This window comes from Dermacentor andersoni, chromosome 10 (genome assembly GCF_023375885.2).
Source record: "Dermacentor andersoni chromosome 10, qqDerAnde1_hic_scaffold, whole genome shotgun sequence".
NCBI classification, from domain to species: Eukaryota; Metazoa; Arthropoda; class Arachnida; order Ixodida; family Ixodidae; genus Dermacentor; species Dermacentor andersoni.
Window position 1 is genome coordinate 20,468,719 of NC_092823.1, and position 17,524 is coordinate 20,486,242.

General features: G+C 46.6%; 1 protein-coding gene across 1 annotated transcript in view; it reads left to right on the forward strand.

Moving 5' to 3' along the window:
* Positions 1–17,524, forward strand: part of LOC129381984 (uncharacterized) — a 96,563-nt gene that overhangs the window by 32,747 nt on the left and 46,292 nt on the right. The window contains exon 6 of the mRNA XM_072284884.1: positions 5,995–6,051. Coding sequence (XP_072140985.1) covers positions 5,995–6,051 — 57 coding nt within the window. The remainder of the gene's footprint in view (positions 1–5,994; positions 6,052–17,524) is intronic.

Consider the following 17,524-nt stretch of genomic DNA (forward strand, 5'->3'; position numbering starts at 1 on the left):
ATTACTGCAACCAGGAAGACCTCTTCTGCAAACATTAAGCATTCTGGTCTCGTAGCTCCGAACGGGGAATGTTCTAATGAAGAGCGCAGTATTTCTACCAAGGTGCGTCATGGTTCACGTCACTTTCATGCAAAGCAGGTGCACTAGCCCCATAAAGGGAGACGGTGGTGCCAGCAAAGTGGCAGGTTTAGGAGCAACCGTGTATCGTGCTACTAGCAGAAGACGTAGACGAGGTCAACGAATGCGATGCAAAAAAATTAACTCTTCACGCAGTTCCTTACGAAATATCCGCGTTGCCTAGCTACAGCATAATCGAATGTGGTCGTTCCGGAAATATTAGATGAAGACATAAGGAGACGAAGCGGGCAGAGGTTCGGCAGGATAAAGACAAGCTGGCTGGCCCTGTTGCCTACTCAAGCCGTAGTGTGCGTTACCAATTGGCGCAGCAAAATTGTTCTTTTTTTGTTATACGGTGCACTTGGTAATCAAACTAAACCAGCGCCTTACCACGCGTATCTTGATTGCAACGCCTTAAGATGAAGTTGAACAACACATTCTCGAAGATGTGGGCACCAACGCCTTCGTTTCCTCTACCTCTACTAGAATGATGCACACTTCCACGGGAATTGCGAAGGGAACGGTAAAGCCAAATATCAAACTGCAAATATATGAGAATTTTGTTTTGTTCCTAGTTGGAAGCTGCCCTCAGTCTGCTAACGTTGCTTCGCGAGACAGTGGTGTCCATCTGCCAACTGGGTCTTTTTTTAGATGCAGAAGGAGGGGGGGGGGGAACGGAACAGAATAGGCTAGAAAATTTGTATTCCGTTGGTTTGTTAATATGACTAAGAGGGGTCAAGTCACCCGACGATTGAACAAGAGAAGCAAAACATATCTGATACAGCATTCTGAATCCTATCATTGAAATAAAAATATGCATGCCATGATAACTACTAGCACGCTGACCACAAAAACGACTATCGTGTGACATTTCTAGTAACGAAAAGGCAAGCAAAAGTGGTGACTATATGTCCAACCTCGCGACCAAACTGACACAGCGCAAGGAAATATTTTTCAACTATTTTGGTGCGAGCAGTCTGTTAATTTGTGGCGCACCTGTCTCAATCAATTACACCATGTGGATCGGCACTCAGCTAATTTTATCTGAAATGTAGGTTGGTCCAGTTGCCTGACTCAGCCTTTCCAGAGATTGTCGTGGTTCCTCTTATCATCCGTAACTTGATTCCGCTCATTCAAAAGTATACACAAAAGGGAGGGCCGAAAACTGCTTCCGACATATAGCGACATCTTAAGGCAACCAGAAAGCTCGAGGTACAATATATGTTCAGTGACCTATAACATGTAAGAAGCCCTATAAGATTTAAAGAAAGTTGAAAATCTCGCTGGTAGACGAGCTTCGAGATTGTTGGATGCAAACGTAATTCGTCTATCCATGGGTACGTGTGCGGCCCCGATTACCATTACACCAGACTCCACACAGTCAGTCAGTCTCCAGCGCTGCACGGACTAGAGAAAAACAGAAGCGTGTAGCATAATTATTAATTACCGCCAAAACAATGGAAGACAAGCAGCCATGAAGTGACATCATCATTAGGCTAAAAGAAAGAAGGGCTCGTGTACTTGCTGAAGCCTTCCATATACTGGTTGTCCCACGTAAGTTGAGCCAAGGTTTTAAAAAATGAAAGGAGCGTCGGAAGCGAAATGAAACAAACGCATCCTGTTCGCACTGGCATATAGTAACTCAAGTACTTTTTTGTTTGTTGTATCCCCGTAACTCAGTAATTGTGTAGTTTATTTATCCAACCTTTCTATGATTGGCTGAGGACCGCAAGTATATATGCAGAATTGTAGCGTGCCAACAGAAACAATCGATCGATCTGCTTCCTGTATGATACGTCTCACGTAGTCCCTTTTTCCGGCTTCCGAAGAAAGCCCGCGAATTATGAAAAGAAATATGACGGAGAACTTGCGCAGTGGTATCTATCTGCTCTCAAACGTGTGTACAGCGAAAGCACGCTTGGCGTGCAGCCTGACGTCCAGGAGACCAGAAAATCACGGATGAGGAGCCGCTGATTGTGCGAAGAAGGTCAGTTAATGGGTGCTGAAGCTCACTGCAGTGTGGAATAAGCATCGGGAAAAATTCATTAGGCCCAGGAACTCATGCAGCTGACGTAGGGTGCTTGGAAGTCTTGCACAGCCTGGAAGCAGGAGGGCAATCGACAAATGGACAAGCACCGAGATGTAGTGGCCCAGTACCTCGAGCTAGGATGACCCAAAGACGCATTTTTTGAGTTTCAGCCCCAGGCGAAATTGTTGCATCGGCTGAAAATAGTTCCCGGAGGTGATCCTCATGATCTTGTGGATTGGTGCTCGCAACGAGGATGTTATCGATGTAAACAAATACAGCCTGGAGTCCGCGTGTTACCTCGACAATGAATCTTTGGAAGGTTTGCACTGCGTTGTGTAGTGGAAAGGGCACGCGCACATGCTCAAACAGGCCGAAGGGTGTATTTATAGCCGTCTACGATATGTCGGCAGGCTCATCAGGGATTTGGTGATAGGCCTTGGCAAAGTCCACTTTACTGAAGGTTTTGTAGCCTTCCTGGTGGCCTGTGAAATCTTGAATGTGTGGAAGGGGATAGCTATCGTGAACCGTGTGAGCGTTAAGCGCCCTGTAGTCGCCACACGGACGCCAGTCACTTGGTTCTTTCTTGGGCACAAAATGGAGTGGGGAGGACAAACTGCTGGACGAAGGGCTAATACTATCAGCTAGAGAACGTGTTATAATTCCCGTTTAGCAATGGCGATACGCCCAAGGAAGAGGCGGCGTGGATCAGCTGTGACGAGTGCACTACGCATAAGAGTCTGGTTGGTTACGCTGTGCTTGGGTGGCTTACTTAAACTGAAGTGCCGCGTAACTTCAGGAAAGTCTTCGAGGATGTAAGCGTACGGGCATCGTGAAATCAGTGTGCGGATGCCAGTGGAAGCCAGAACTCCGGGGGTGGAGACTCGCGTCTTGCTGTCTATCCGGTGATGGCGGCGCATGCTGAAGTCGAGGTTGAAATGGGTCAGGAAGTCAGAGCCAAAGACAGACTGATCGACGTTCGCTACGATGAAGACCTACCGGTACGTGCGCCGCAGGCGAAGGTCACGGGTGAGGCACCGTAGGCCACACGTGGCGATGAAGTTGGAGTTTGCTGTGTGGATCGTAGGGCAAGGTCACCTGTAAGTGTGGTCACGCTTGGAGGATGGCAGTGCGCTGACCTCGGCTACCGTGTCTACAAGGAAGCGCAGGCCGGAAATGCGATCCATGATGATCAAAATGCAGCTGGGTTGTAAGGCAAGGTCACATGCCATCTTCAGGGATCTCGCAGTGCATTTCCCGGCCACTGGCATTGGGATTTCCACCGATGGGCGCGGTGCTCGGAAGTACGATGGTACCAGCAAATAGGCGAGCTTCGACGACGACGCGAGGGGACTGCTCGGCGAAGCAGGATGGTCGCGTGAGGTGTGAGGAGCAGTCGGGGTGGTCATGAGACGGCGTCCGAAGGGCGTCATTGGAGGTGGCGAGCGGGTCAAACCGGGACTCTAGGCCGGCCATCAGACAGCTCTGGTGTTGAAGAGGGAGCGGCGACAGGTAAAGTCACGTCACGGACTTGTTCAGCGAGCCGGGTGAGGCGGTCGAGGTTCTAGTCGCCAGCAGCTGCAAAGACAAGGAGGGTAAACTGCGGAAAGCGCAGCAGAAAGACCTCCTTCAACAGCGCGGTGTTCATGTGCACATTGCTCATGCCCAGGAGGCGTCGCATGCTGTAGAGCATCTGGGGAGGGTGGCGATCTTTCAGCTCATCGGAGGTGAGTAGGTGCTCGAGGCGCCCGCTATGAGACGCCATGGTGAGGTCCAAAATATTTTACTTCGTGTGATGGGGCGCGGCATGACCAAAGGGACAGCGATGACATCAACCACATCGTGAGGAACCTTACAGATACAAAAATCTCTGAGGTGACGTGGTGTAGATCGAATGAGGCTTCGATCCTGGCAAAACAAACCTGTGTGTTCTTGCACGAGAACATGGGCAGGCGAAGCTGTAGAGCTGCTACGTCCCTTGGACGCGACGTAGCGTCAGGCTGAAGACTGCCTGAGGGCGGTAGGCTGCTAGGATCGGTCATCTCGTAGTCCGGAGTCACCAACATCGCAAACCGAGAGGTTGCCGAAGAGTGGCAGGACTAAGGGACCAGCATAACAGGCTCTTAGAACGGACTACCGCATGCCATGTTTGCGCCGCGAGAACGCGCAGCCAGACTTGGTTTTGTTAATCTTTTTCCATGCCGACCGCGGGAGCCCACCATTAGAGTCCGTGCGTAGCGGCGTCGGTGGTCGCTACAAGGGTGTACCGCTGAATAGGTTAGACAGCATTTTGCATTGCACTTATCTGTATTTGAAGACCAAGCTATAGTTACTAATAGCATAGCCCACCCCTGAGTCTGAGTAGCTGCCCTATAGAGTACTCACTTGTCAAGATTAAAATAGTGAAACAAAGAGACTGTGGTGAAAAGGGTGAACGGCCTGCCAAATATACGGGTAATGGAAATGGACAAGCTAAGCAATGAGGCTAGTGCTTCCCACTTCCAATGACATTGATCTGGAATGGTAAACGTAGACATCAATGTTATCATAACAATTTTTTTATCGGACTCTGTAGTCTAACGCGCCCGTGCACCTAAAGGTCGAATTTGATTAGGTTCCAATGATATTCGTAAACTTGAACTGGCACTCTGTCTGGACAACGGCACATAGGGTCCAAACAAAGAACAAAATTGTTCGAAACTGCAAGCCGGAAGCAGACGGATGGAACGGCAAAGCACCGAGCAGGTCGAAATTTTGTCGGAATGCCGTTTTGACCGAGAGCAGCCTCCTGTCGTACTGCGACCACGCCATCGCTTCATGCTGCAAGAAATATGCCCGCATGAGCGCCATGTTGCCGTCTTTGAACAATCCTGCCTGAACCTTTCACATGATGCGTGCACGTACAGTGGTTGCACATTTAACGGCACTGGTCGCTACTATACAAGTATAGATGGAGGGCGCCATCCCTAATCTCACCTAGCTGAAACCCGTTCAAGTGCACGTAGTTCTGCATCAAGTCGACAAATGTCAACAGTACCTGCATGACTCCTGCTGTGGTGTCGTACACTAAATTGAAAACGACCACCTTCCGGTCGCGCTGCTTAAGAGGCTCAGCGCCCGGCTGTTAATTCATTGCTGCCCGCATGATGGGGAAAACTAACCCCACGCTCGTGCGCTTTCGTGTCTTGTACATCACACCTACGGTCACCTACTATGCTGGACACTATATGTGCTACGTTATATCGCTGGAAACATAACCCCAACACCCTCGACCGAAGCAGCTTTTTTTACTACACTTTAATTATTTAGCAAATTGCGGCACTGTGAATGCATTATTATCGAAGGCAAACACACAAAACGACATAGAGAATGAATAACAAGGAAAGCAATGCGGGCATAGAAGAGCATGCCTTCACAAAGTAAATAAAAACATGGAAACCGCCTCATAACGTAATAATTGTTTGAAATAAATGAACGTCAGCTACAATCTGACAACGTTATATGCTTCTCGGGACTTTGTTTTATTGTTATTAGTGTCGGAAATATTGTCTTGAAATAATGAATACAACAGTGTTCAACATTCAATGCCTCCATCCTTCGGCGAACTTCTGCCGTGCACAGAGGGTACTAAAGAGTTGATAAGTAGCAAGAAGTTGCATTTAGCACATTTCCAAAGCACACCAGCGCAGTTGAAGTGCCCTTTAAGTATCGAAATTTACTAGGTATCTATTCTGAATCAACCTTCTTCACAATTGTTTGCCACCTTTTCTAAGTGTGGCCTCCTTAAGCGTCGGCAACAATGCGAGCGAAATGATATCTCAGCATGTTTAATGACATTTATCTCGTTTCAGCTATCAAAACTAGATCTCTCTGACCCGTTTGGAATAGGCAAGGCTAATTCAATTGAGGTAAGCGAGTTTGTTCTTGGTAAGTGCACGATACTTAGGTAATCATGATCACTGCGCCCTTTGTAGGATGGTTATTAGGTGCTAAGGGCATAAAAATTCGACGGATCAGTTGATGTCGGTGCTTCTCAAAGAGGTACAAGGCACTCACTTTGAGCATAGGTACGCCGGCGAACATAATAGAAAAACAAGAAACGATACCAAAAAAAAGGCAAGCGCTGCATGTATGCTACGGTGCTCGACTAACATTTCATTTTATTTCAGTAAACTCTTGTTCTCTCCCAAACCGAACTGTGCACGCACTACAGCTAGACATTTCTACATGGTAATAACACATGCTAATGCATATCTACAAAATTAAGGCTGAAAAGTTTTCAGGAACCGGAACGGCGTACTCGCCCAGCTTTTTCATGCAGATCATCCAGAAGCAACTTTTTTTATTTTTCCCTTCACCAATATTTATAGCGCTTCTTAGCAGAGGCCCTAAGCCACACTGCCGATATTGCAACGACAAATTGCCGCCTCAGAACTGGTTTTCCAAGCTTCCGCATCCTATCACTGACACAACCTCCCGTCTGTACCATGTTCAGTTTTCAATGGAATAATTATATTTTATATATAACGCACCGGCCACATTTCGTATACTTTCTGACATGTGCCTTTTGAAATGTCATTCCTGGGCCCCTCTACATCGGCACTCGATTACAAACACTGCTCAACTTACGCAGTACATGGCCATATGATTATAATATAGCAGTGTGTGTCTCACTGCTGGTACAGATGCTTCATTGGGTCTGTCGGGGAAAAAGTTTCTCTGCAATAAAGCCGCTTGTAGGTTCAACGCCCTATCTTCAACTTAGCCTTTGCCTTGCACTGATCATTTTCTCGTTTTTTTCCATCTGTTCACTGACACGCCCATGCGCAAAAATACAATTGACAACTCGTCCAGCAGGCTACCCTCATGAGCACTAATATCTGTGCGCTTCTTGCGTAGCGGTCGCAATTAGGAAATATAATATGACTGATGTCTTGCGCGATATTTTCGCTCAACATATGAAAGTTATTATAGGAATTTGTTACAAAGAAAAAGCTCACTGCGTAAACCCAGAGAAGTTCCAACGCAAACATTCTGAGAAAAGAAATGTCGCGCATTCAAACACATGACTTGCAAAATATTTCATAGAACGTCTATAGACAGTCTATAGATACTTGTCTAAGAAGTCGTTAGACTGTCTATAGACATTTTAGACTAGTCTATACACAGTCTACAGACTCAGACTTTTTATAGTCTATTCTATAAAAAGTGTATGGCCTTAAGTCTACAGAACCTCTCTAGACTGTCTATAGACTAATGGAAATTCACGTTTGTAGACAAATGTCCGCAGAATGTCTATAGAGAAAAGTGTATAGGGTTATACAGTTCTACTTTTGTAGACTAAAATCTATGGAATGTCTATGAGCAAATGTCTATAAACTATCTATTGACATTCCATAGACTTCATTCTACAAAAATAGAACTGTATACAGTAGTTGTACTATTGTAGACTGAAATCTACAAAATGTCAATAAGCAAATGTCCATAGGCTATCTATAGACATTTGTCTATAGACATCCCATAGATTTAGTCTACAAAAAGAGAGCTGTATAAAGTTTTACTTATGCAGACTGAAGTCTACAAAATGTCTATGAGCAAATGTCTATAGACTATCTATAGACATTTGTCTATAGACATTCTACAGACTTCAGTCTAGAAAAGTAGACCTGTATATTCCTATACATTTTTCCTTATAGACATTCTGGAGACATTTGTCTATAAACATGGATTTTTATAATTCTATAGGCAGTTTTAGAGTGTCGAAAGACACACATTTTTAGACTAGTCTACAAAAAGTGTACGGTCATAAGTCCATAGAATATCTGTGTACAATACCTGCAGATGAGTCTACAGCTAATCCATAGACTTCAGCCTTATACTATTTATCGATTATTGTCAATACAGGGTGTCCGAGATAACATAATTTCATTGAAGCTGTTCAACGATGAATAATGTAAAAAGAAAGACGGTGTAGTAAGATCCGAATTTAAGGCTTATCGTGTTCAGCCGTCATGGATCTTGTCTGTAGGTCTTCTGATAATACTTTGACGCTCTTACGTGCATAGTGGGTTCACTCCTCAATAAACAGTATGCGGGAGCACCGAAGGGTGGTGAACGAAGAAGACGACGGGTGGCTGGCTAGCTGAATCTCGACAGGCGCTCAGGTGATCAAGGCCATCGCCTCTAACGCTAACCGGCCTGTAGGAAGTAACGCCTTTTGTGTGCGTAACAGAGTGGGGGAAGTGCGGGGTACGACACAACGTACAACGGAGTCGCAACATCTCGAACTTCGCCGGAGCCGTCGTCTTGCCGGTCTCTTGCCAACGACTTTCCCTATGGCTCAGGACGGAGGTGGACAAATGCCAACTCTAGTTTCACCTGCTCAAAGGTCAGCGCCAGTTGGACCTTTGCAGCACTACATGGAACCACACTCGTTCGCGGGAAAAGTGGGCGAAGACATCGACCAGTGGCTCACGCACTACGCAAGGGTGAGCCGCTACAACCGTTGGGATTCTCTCACTCAGCTTGAATATGTCGTACTCTTTCTGAGTGAGACAGCGCTGATGTGGTAATAAAACCACGAAAACTCCCTAACAAGGTGCGAGCGCTTAGTTGAGGAAATTAAGAAGTGCTTTGGCAACTCCTACGCCAAACAGAAACGCGCCGAGAGAACACTAGCTCAGAGAGCTCAAGCTCCTGGAGAAACATGCACTATATACATAGAGGAAATCCTCAAGCTGTGCAAGATCGTAAATTCGCAGATGTCTGAGGAAGACCGAGTCGGCCATCTCCTCAAAGGAATTGCAGAAGATGTACACAATTTCCTCATAAGCCGGGAACACATTGATTCCGTCTCAGATGTCGTGCGTCATTGCGGTACGTTTGAGACGTTGAAAACACGTCGCATTGTGCCAAAATTTGGACGCCTGGCGAATGTGACAACCGTTGCCAGCGTCGGTGAGAGCCCGTCCGCCGACCTTTCGTCTACTATACGGAAGATCGTGCGTGAAGAACTGCTGCGGCACCAGGAACTTGCGCGCGACGTCATACGACAACCTGATGCTTATTACCCGCAACACATGGCGCCTGCCGCACCCTGCGCTTCCTGGCAACCGGCGCTATGTGTCACAGACGTCAACCACTGAGGAGCTCCATGGCCACGTGAGGGCGCATTTACGCCCGAACACCGACCAGCACAACACCCTCGCCCTAGCAGGTTTGGACGCGGACCGACCGTTCCTCCTGTGCAGCAGGCTCAGCCGCTTCGCTCTTCTACACGACCCCCCACGGCTGAGCGTTCGAAGGGCAGTTCATCGATCGTCGTTTACCTGTGTGTTATAGCTGTGGCGACTTGGGTCACATTGCCAGGTACTGCAATCGCCGCCAACCACCGAGGTTCGACCGATCGACGATGTCTAGGCGGTACCGCGCTCCTCTGGGCGAAACATATTCGCCCTCGCACACATATTTAGGAAGCTTGCCTCACCTACACCCGGAGCCGCTGTGGAACCGTTCTCCAGCATCCGATCGCAGCTTGACACCACCACCCGCTCCTCGTGCAAGCCGATCGCCCTCTCCGCGGCGTCGATACCCGTCGCCACCTCCGGAAAACTAGCCAGTGCTGCCGTTGGAGGTGAGGTCAGTGGACAATCTTCGATGTCGACAGAGATACCTCCAACCATTTGTATGTTTAAGAATAAGGTGTCTGTATTAATTGACGGGGTTTCATCCATGGCCTTAGTGGACACGGGAGCAACCGTTTCAGTGACGAGTCTTGCGTTCCAAAGCCTCCTGGACGAAAAGTGATGTTTCGCTGCGGCCGTGCCGATACGTTTCGCGGAGTGAGTGGGGAGTTGTATCCTGTGGGCGTGTGCAATGTATACGTTACCTTGGGTGGTCAAATATTTAACGCGGAGTTCGCTGTTCTACCTCATTCTACGCATGACGTAATCCTGGGCCTTGATTTTTTGAAACTGTGTGGTGCCACCGTCGACTGCAAAACGGGTGAAATAAGTGTAGGTACGAGCTTTTCTGCTGCGTTTATGGAAGGCCCACCTTATCGTGGAAGTGTGCTTTGTGTATCCCGGGATACAGTTGTGCCTCCGTTGTCCGCAACGTGTGTTTCAGTTGCCTGTTTCCCTACCACCGACGGAACATTTGACGCTACCGTGGAGCCCGTTCATCTGAGTTGCATCAAGAGGAATGTACTGATACCATATTGAACGCGGTCAGTTGTTCAGGGACGCACTAACGTAGGGGCCGTAGACTGTTCGAGTGAACCTGCACTACTACCACAGGGTCTGAAACTTGCCGCCTACCATGCAGATCAAGGGCTATCGCCCACCATTCTTACAGAGGCCCTTGATTCGGCGAATGAGCGCCATTTCGTTAATCCTTGCCATGCGGCGCACTCCTCGTTTCTGACTATGGTAAACAAGTCCCTCTGCACTAAGCAGCGTCACGAAGTGGCGAATATTCTGCTAAAACATGCCCGACTGTTTGACTTTTTCCAGCAAGAGGGGCCACCATTGTTTCCTCCTTCTCGTATACACCATCGCATAGATACGGGATCTGCCCAACCGTTGCGACAGAAACCATACAGAGTCTCACCATCGGAACGCAAGGTGATCAATGACCAAGTCCACGAAATGCTAAATAAGAATGTAATCCAAGAATCCTGTAGTCCGTGGGCAGCGCCAGTGATTCTGGTTAGAAAGAAAGACGGTACATGGCGATTTTGTGTTGACTACCGCCGCCTCAACACCATCACTAAAAAGGACGTATATCCTCTTCCGCGTATTGATGATGCTATCGACTGCCTCTCATCAGCGTCCTACTTTTCGTCTGTTGACTTGATGTCGGGCTACTGGCAGATTCCTATGCACAAGGCAGACAAGGAGAAAACGGCATTTGTAACACCAGATGGATTTTGAATTTAATGTGATGCCCTTCGGGCTCTGTAATACACCTGTAACTTTCGAGCGCTTCATGGACAACATCCTGCGTGGTTTGAAGTTGGAAGTATGCATGTGCTATCTAGACGATGTAGTGATTTTAGGGCGCACGTTCAGTGAGCACAACGCACGTCTCGATCTTGTGGTAAGCTGCTTGGACAAAGCGGGTTTGGTGCTCAACTCGAAGAAGTGTCATTTTGTAGAGCGCCAAACACACGTTCTGGGACACCTAGTGGATAAGGACGGTGTATACGACCTGATCCAGCGAAGACTGCTACGGTGGAAGCCTTCAAGCAACCTCGCCATGTAAAAGAGCTACGCAGTTTCCTAGGGCTTTGCTCGTACTTCCGCCGGTTTATTCGTAGATTTGACAGCATCGCGTATCCAGAAGGGCGTTCCCTTTGAATGCACTCCTGAATGTGAAGCTAGTTTTCATGAGCTGAAGTCTCGTCTGACGTCACATCCCATTCTCCGATACTTCGACCATGCGGCTCCCACAGAAGTTCATACGGACGCTAGCGGTATTGGCATCGGCGCTGTCCTTATTCAACGCGTTGACACCAAAGAACACATCGTCGCCTATGCGAGTCGCTCTTTAAGCAAGTCCGAGCGTAACTACACCGTTACAGAGCAAGAATGTCTTGCAGTTATTTTCGCAGTACAGCACTTCCGGTCGTACCTGTACGGGCGCCCCTTCCCTTTGGTGACAGACCATCATTCTCTCTGCTGGCTGGTTAATCTCCGTGATCCGTCGGGCCGGCTTGCGTGTTGGGCACTTCGTTTACAGGAATATAACTTTACCGTGTCTTATAAAAGCGGCCGCCGTCACGCCGACGCTGACTGCCTCTCGCGCATGCCGCTTCCAACGACGGAGTGCGACGCGGGCAACGTCTACTGCTATATAGCATCACTGGAGCCTGGTTTTCCTGATTTAAATACCTGCAAGGTCGAGCAACAAAAAGACAGAACTTTAGAACCACTGCTCATTACTACAAGGCAATCAGCACCATCCACTCGTTTCTGCGTTCGTGATGGGGCTCTTTACAAAAAGAACTATTCTGCTACAGGCCCACGATATCTTCTGGTGGTCCCGGAGAGCCTCCGTGTCTCCGTCTTGCGCGCTATGCACTACGATCCAACATCTGGCCATTTGGGTTCTGCGCGAACTCTCTACCGCCTTCGAGAAATGTTCTACTGGCCTAAAATGCGCCAGACGACCGCCCAGTATGTGTCCAGCTGTAGCGAGTGTCAACGTTACAAGCGTCCGACGAGTGCTCCTCCTGGTCAACTCCATCCAGTGCCACCCCCCAGCACTCCCTTTGAGCAAGTTGGCATCGACCTCCTCGGTCCTTTCCCGCGTTCATCCGACGGGAATCGCTGGATTATCGTGTGTGCCGACCACTTGACAAGCTACTGTGAGACAGCTGCAATACCATCGGCTACTGCAACCGAAGTGTGTATTTTTCTGCTGCGTTTTATTATTCTCCGACATGGATCTCCCAGAGTCATCATCAGCGATCGTGGGCGGCAGTTCACTGCAGACGTGGTCGAAGAGATGCTTCGTCTATGTGCTTCAAGGTTTCGACATTCCACCCCGTATCATCCCCAAACAAATGGCCTTACCGAACGCACGAACAGAACTCTTACTAACATGCTGTCCATGTATGTCGCGTCAGATCATAAGAACTGGGACAGCGTGCTACCTTTCATTACGTACGCATTTAACACCTCAAAGCATGAAGTTACGGGCTACAGTCCCTTCTTCCTTCTTTACGCTCGTCCGCCTCGTTATACACTAGACACTATCTTCCTGTTTTCCAGCCACCATAATCTTTGTATATCAGAGACAGTCTGTCTTGCTGAAGAAGCCGGGCGACTTGCTTCTTTACGCACTCTTGTTTCACAAGGCCACTCGAAGGTACGCTGCGACCGCCGAAGCCGACATGTGATATATGAACCTGGTGATTTAGTGTTGCTCTGGAAACCAACCAGGAAACGCGAATTATATGAAAACACAGCTGGCCCACTCTGTTGGACCCTATGTTATTACTGAGCGTACCAGCGAATTAACCTACCGCATAGCACGTCCCACATCAAATGGGCGACGGTCAGCAAAGACTCAACTTTCGCATGTCGTCCTTGTAAAGCCCTTTATTTCTCGACAGCCTGTTTGACTTGCCCGGCGGGCTTCGTCTGCGCGAAGGGAAATGTGACGCTCTTACGTGCATAGTTGGTTCACGCCTCAACAAACAGTATGCGGGGGCACCCAAGTGTGGTGAACGAGGAAGACGACGGGTGGCTGGCTAGCTAAATCTCGAAAGGCGCTCAGCTGATCAAGGCCATCGCACCTAACGCTACCCGGCTTTAATGTAACGCCTTTGGTGGGCGTAACAATACTATATCTTGGACCGCCTTCTTTTTAAATCTTGGGCTAAAATAGCCATGATCGACACCCTATATACTAGCTATATAAACCACAGATTTTACCAAATACGTTTCGAGTATATATAAGCACTCGCTGCTTCGCTTGTTAATCAGCAGCAGTCTATTGCAAATGTCTATAATGTACTGTCCAGCATGCATATGGGAACATACCGAAGGAACAGTACATAGAAAACCAGCCGTGTGGATGGATGGATGGATGGATGGATGGATGGATGAAAAACTTTATTTATTGTGTGGATGGAAGCAGTCGAAAAATCTCAAATGCATGTAGCCGTGAATCTTTATGCAAGACAGCATGAGTATTCGTGCACGAGCAGATTTCAGAAATATTACAGTTGCATACAATGCATCTGGTTGAACGAAATCTGCTGGCTATCTGCTATCTACAAGTTAGTTTATATTTCTGTTTACACATGGCGACAAAAAAATTTTGAGTGTGGAGTATGTACGTTCCTGTGTTGCTTCTCATCTGCTCTTATGCGTTAATGTCAATAGATAAATAATGCTCCTGAACCAGCTGCACTATCATATGAGCCATAAACAGAAAAAAAATTGAAGCGATTCCACTAGCGCTGAATCATGCAATGCAAAAGAGAAAACAACTGCACCGGCATTGAATTAACTCTTTTAATTGCGCGATATAATAATTTTATTAAAATGCAGGTCTTACGCTATGATCGAGACTATCTACAGATTTACAGACTACTTCACCTTGGCAAGCAAGGCCGCCAGGCCGTCCTCAACCTACGCGTCATATGTTCCAAGGTTGTTGCAAGTGTATGCTGCAAATAAGTAGATGCAACAATGTGAGACAAAAAAACAATTGCGTATTCGTTGTATGTTCATTAAGCAGCTTCATATATTTACTCAAACCATTTAAGTCAATACTGAAGGCGGTTTAAGTACGAGTAATGCTTCTTGTGAATAAAAATCAGTACTATTATGCAATGTTTCACTTTATGGTATGATGAACAATTACACAATCCGAATTGCTGTTGGTGCTACAGCAACAGTATACTGCTTTTAAGGCAAGTTTCATAATTACCCGAAGTGATCTCAATATCAATTGCTGAAACAAGGCTAGCGAGTTGGACTGTCTGTGCATTTTTCGGTTTGTAAATAACTACGCCCGCGCAGAGGGATATGCTCAGAAGAGTGGCTGGAGCATTCACAGTATCATGCCTAAGATGTTAATTTATTTTCATTATTACACACTTTAATGGCTTTCTCACACTCCCAAATGGGTCATTGCCCATAACTTCGACACGAGGCAGATGGATTGATTCTACTGATATTTTCACTTGATCAGGTACACCACATCAACACCAAAATACCAGGCGAGCACTTTGTGTCTGGGCACGACAGATATGCAGCTCCCAGGAAACAACAGCTATACTTCGAATGCATGCTTTCACAGTAAATTATTTGGGGTGCTCTCAAAGTGGAAAGATTTTTTTCTACGGTTTAGAAGTTCAGGAATTTAAGGTAACACAAAAAAAAAGACAAATTGAGTACGAAATGCCACGTCAGTGTGCTTGACTTTAATTTCTTTTTTTCAATAAATGGGACCAATTTGCCTCAACTTTTTATGAAGTGAAACGTTTTAAAAATATATTTAACAGAGAGATTCTCTGGAAACTTTGTATGGCATGTAACAAGACGGCATATCTATGTTGTCATCATAAAATTCCCCGATCTTTTTCCAAGCCTTCCCTGGCTGTTTTCATGAAAATTCCCTGGCAATATATGACGACGGCAGCTTAAGCGCCCTAACAAAAATATTCTGGTTTATGCTTGCCAACTACTGCCAATTCAGAATATTTAGATAAAACGAATAATGCAGCAGCCACTTGACATGCAGTATTAAATTCAACTGAATTGAATCTCTTGTTTAATAAGGCTAACAAAGGCTTGGGCAAGTTCGTAATTGATGGCCACTAGAACATAAGACGGAAGACAAGGATGCAGAGACACAAACGTAAAACAAGTGCAACAATATAAGGGAAAAGTTTTCAATGAATTATTTTTACTGTTCAATAGTATTTTATATATAATTTGCTCTCATGACTTATGTCTCTAGTTAACTTGGTTTACCTCTGACTGAAGGCTGCATGGCAATATGAATCAGTACCATTATGATGTTTCGTTGTGTTACAGTATGATGAGCAGTTAGACGACCGTAATGGTCGCCGGTGCCAGCAACGGTACGTTCCGTTTCAAGACAGGGTCATGTGAAACAGAGTGTACTTATAAATGTAAAAGAAATGCGAGAATAACAAACAATTCCTATAATAATAATTGTAGAACAAATATACCCGGCTAGACTGTGCACATTTTTCGGGTAATAATGCAATATGCCCGTGCCGAACGAACATGCTCAGCATAGTGAGTGCAGTTTTAAACAATCGCGTTAAGAATCGCAATTTATTTCCGCTTGTAACAGTCTGCAATGGGTCTTTTCTCATACTTCGAGATAAATACATTTGTCACACTTTCAGTAGAATGCAGATAAAGGGGGCGTATTGATAAGGTTACTTATCAGCTAACACATGTTACGATCTCTTAGGTGTGTTGATAAGGGTAGAACAAGTGCAATGTCCACTAAATTATTTGAATAAACTGTGCGTTATCTACTACAAAAGACCACCAAGTGGATAATCTGGCTCTTTTTTTCTTTTGTACAGCGCATTTAGTATACAGTCTGTCCAAGACGACGGCACCATATGCAACAGTAATGAAAACCGGAGCACTTATTAGGCACGACAAGGGCTTCATACCACACACGACTGGCACAATGCCAATCTGCGCCAGTAGCTGCCTAGTGATTAACAGCACGTAAACTGCATAAGGCCGAAACATTGAAAGGCGCTTAACGCTTTTCAGATAGCCCGAACGATAACTTCTGCTGCTGAACTGCTTATAAAAGAGACCAAGAAAAAAAAAAGAAATCTTCCAACTATCGTAAGACGCAATGCATTCAGTTTCAAACGTGTAAGGGTGCTTCCCGAAATGACTAATTAACGTATATATTGTTCTAGAGGCAGGGGTGGGGAAAGCATCCTGCCTGGATTTGCCTTTATATTGTTTGTTCGGCTCTGCTCAAGGAGTGGTGGGGGTGCGGGAATGTCTTCCTACTGTCCTTGTAATACTTGACTATATTGACATGTGTACTTGTTTGTCTTTATCGGGCGACACGTCTCGCCGCCTAACAAATGTTATCGCACAGCGCAGGACGCGCCTGCATGTATCAGAAGTTTCTGAAATGTTATCGATCCTTCTATCCGCTGTCTGTTGTCGCCGAACCTTGTGTTATCTGATTTCATCGCGTGACGCGAATGGTGTAGAATTTGATGGAAAACACGCGGGTCCCAGCGATTAGTCTGGAACATTTGACGACTGCTGTGTAAAAGCCGACGCGCTTGACCCGCTGTTTAGATTTTCGAGGATCGCCCAGTGTATTCGCCGCTGTCGTTCTTTGAGTGTAGTCTGCTTTTGAGGGCACAAGTTCGCCAAATAAAACGCTAGTTTCATTTATCACAGCTTTGCTGCCTTCTTCCCCGTCACTACCACGTGACAATATCTATGTAACTAGTGATGGGTTGTCATTCCATTGCCTCCTCTTCGGTGGCCCGGGAGTTGAGCGCTCGGGCCTGTTCATGAGCACATTTGTTGCCCTCAACTGAGGAGTTGGCCGGGCCCAAACTAGTTCGATTGTTACAACTGAAATGCTTTCAATGTAGGATGAACAGTCCTTGCAAGTCAGACAATGATCTGTCTGTGCGCCATCAAAATCTGTCGCTTTACGCGATTTTTTTACGTTGTCTGCGTGCTCCCTTAACATATCCTTTACACATCTCCCTGTTTCGTCAGCGTACACTTTTCTGCACTTTAAAGGAATTTCACAGAGTGCCCCTTCTGCACAATCAACAAAAGGCGGCCTGTGCATTGCGCCGCAGTGGCGCAGAGGCGTAGCCGCCGGGTG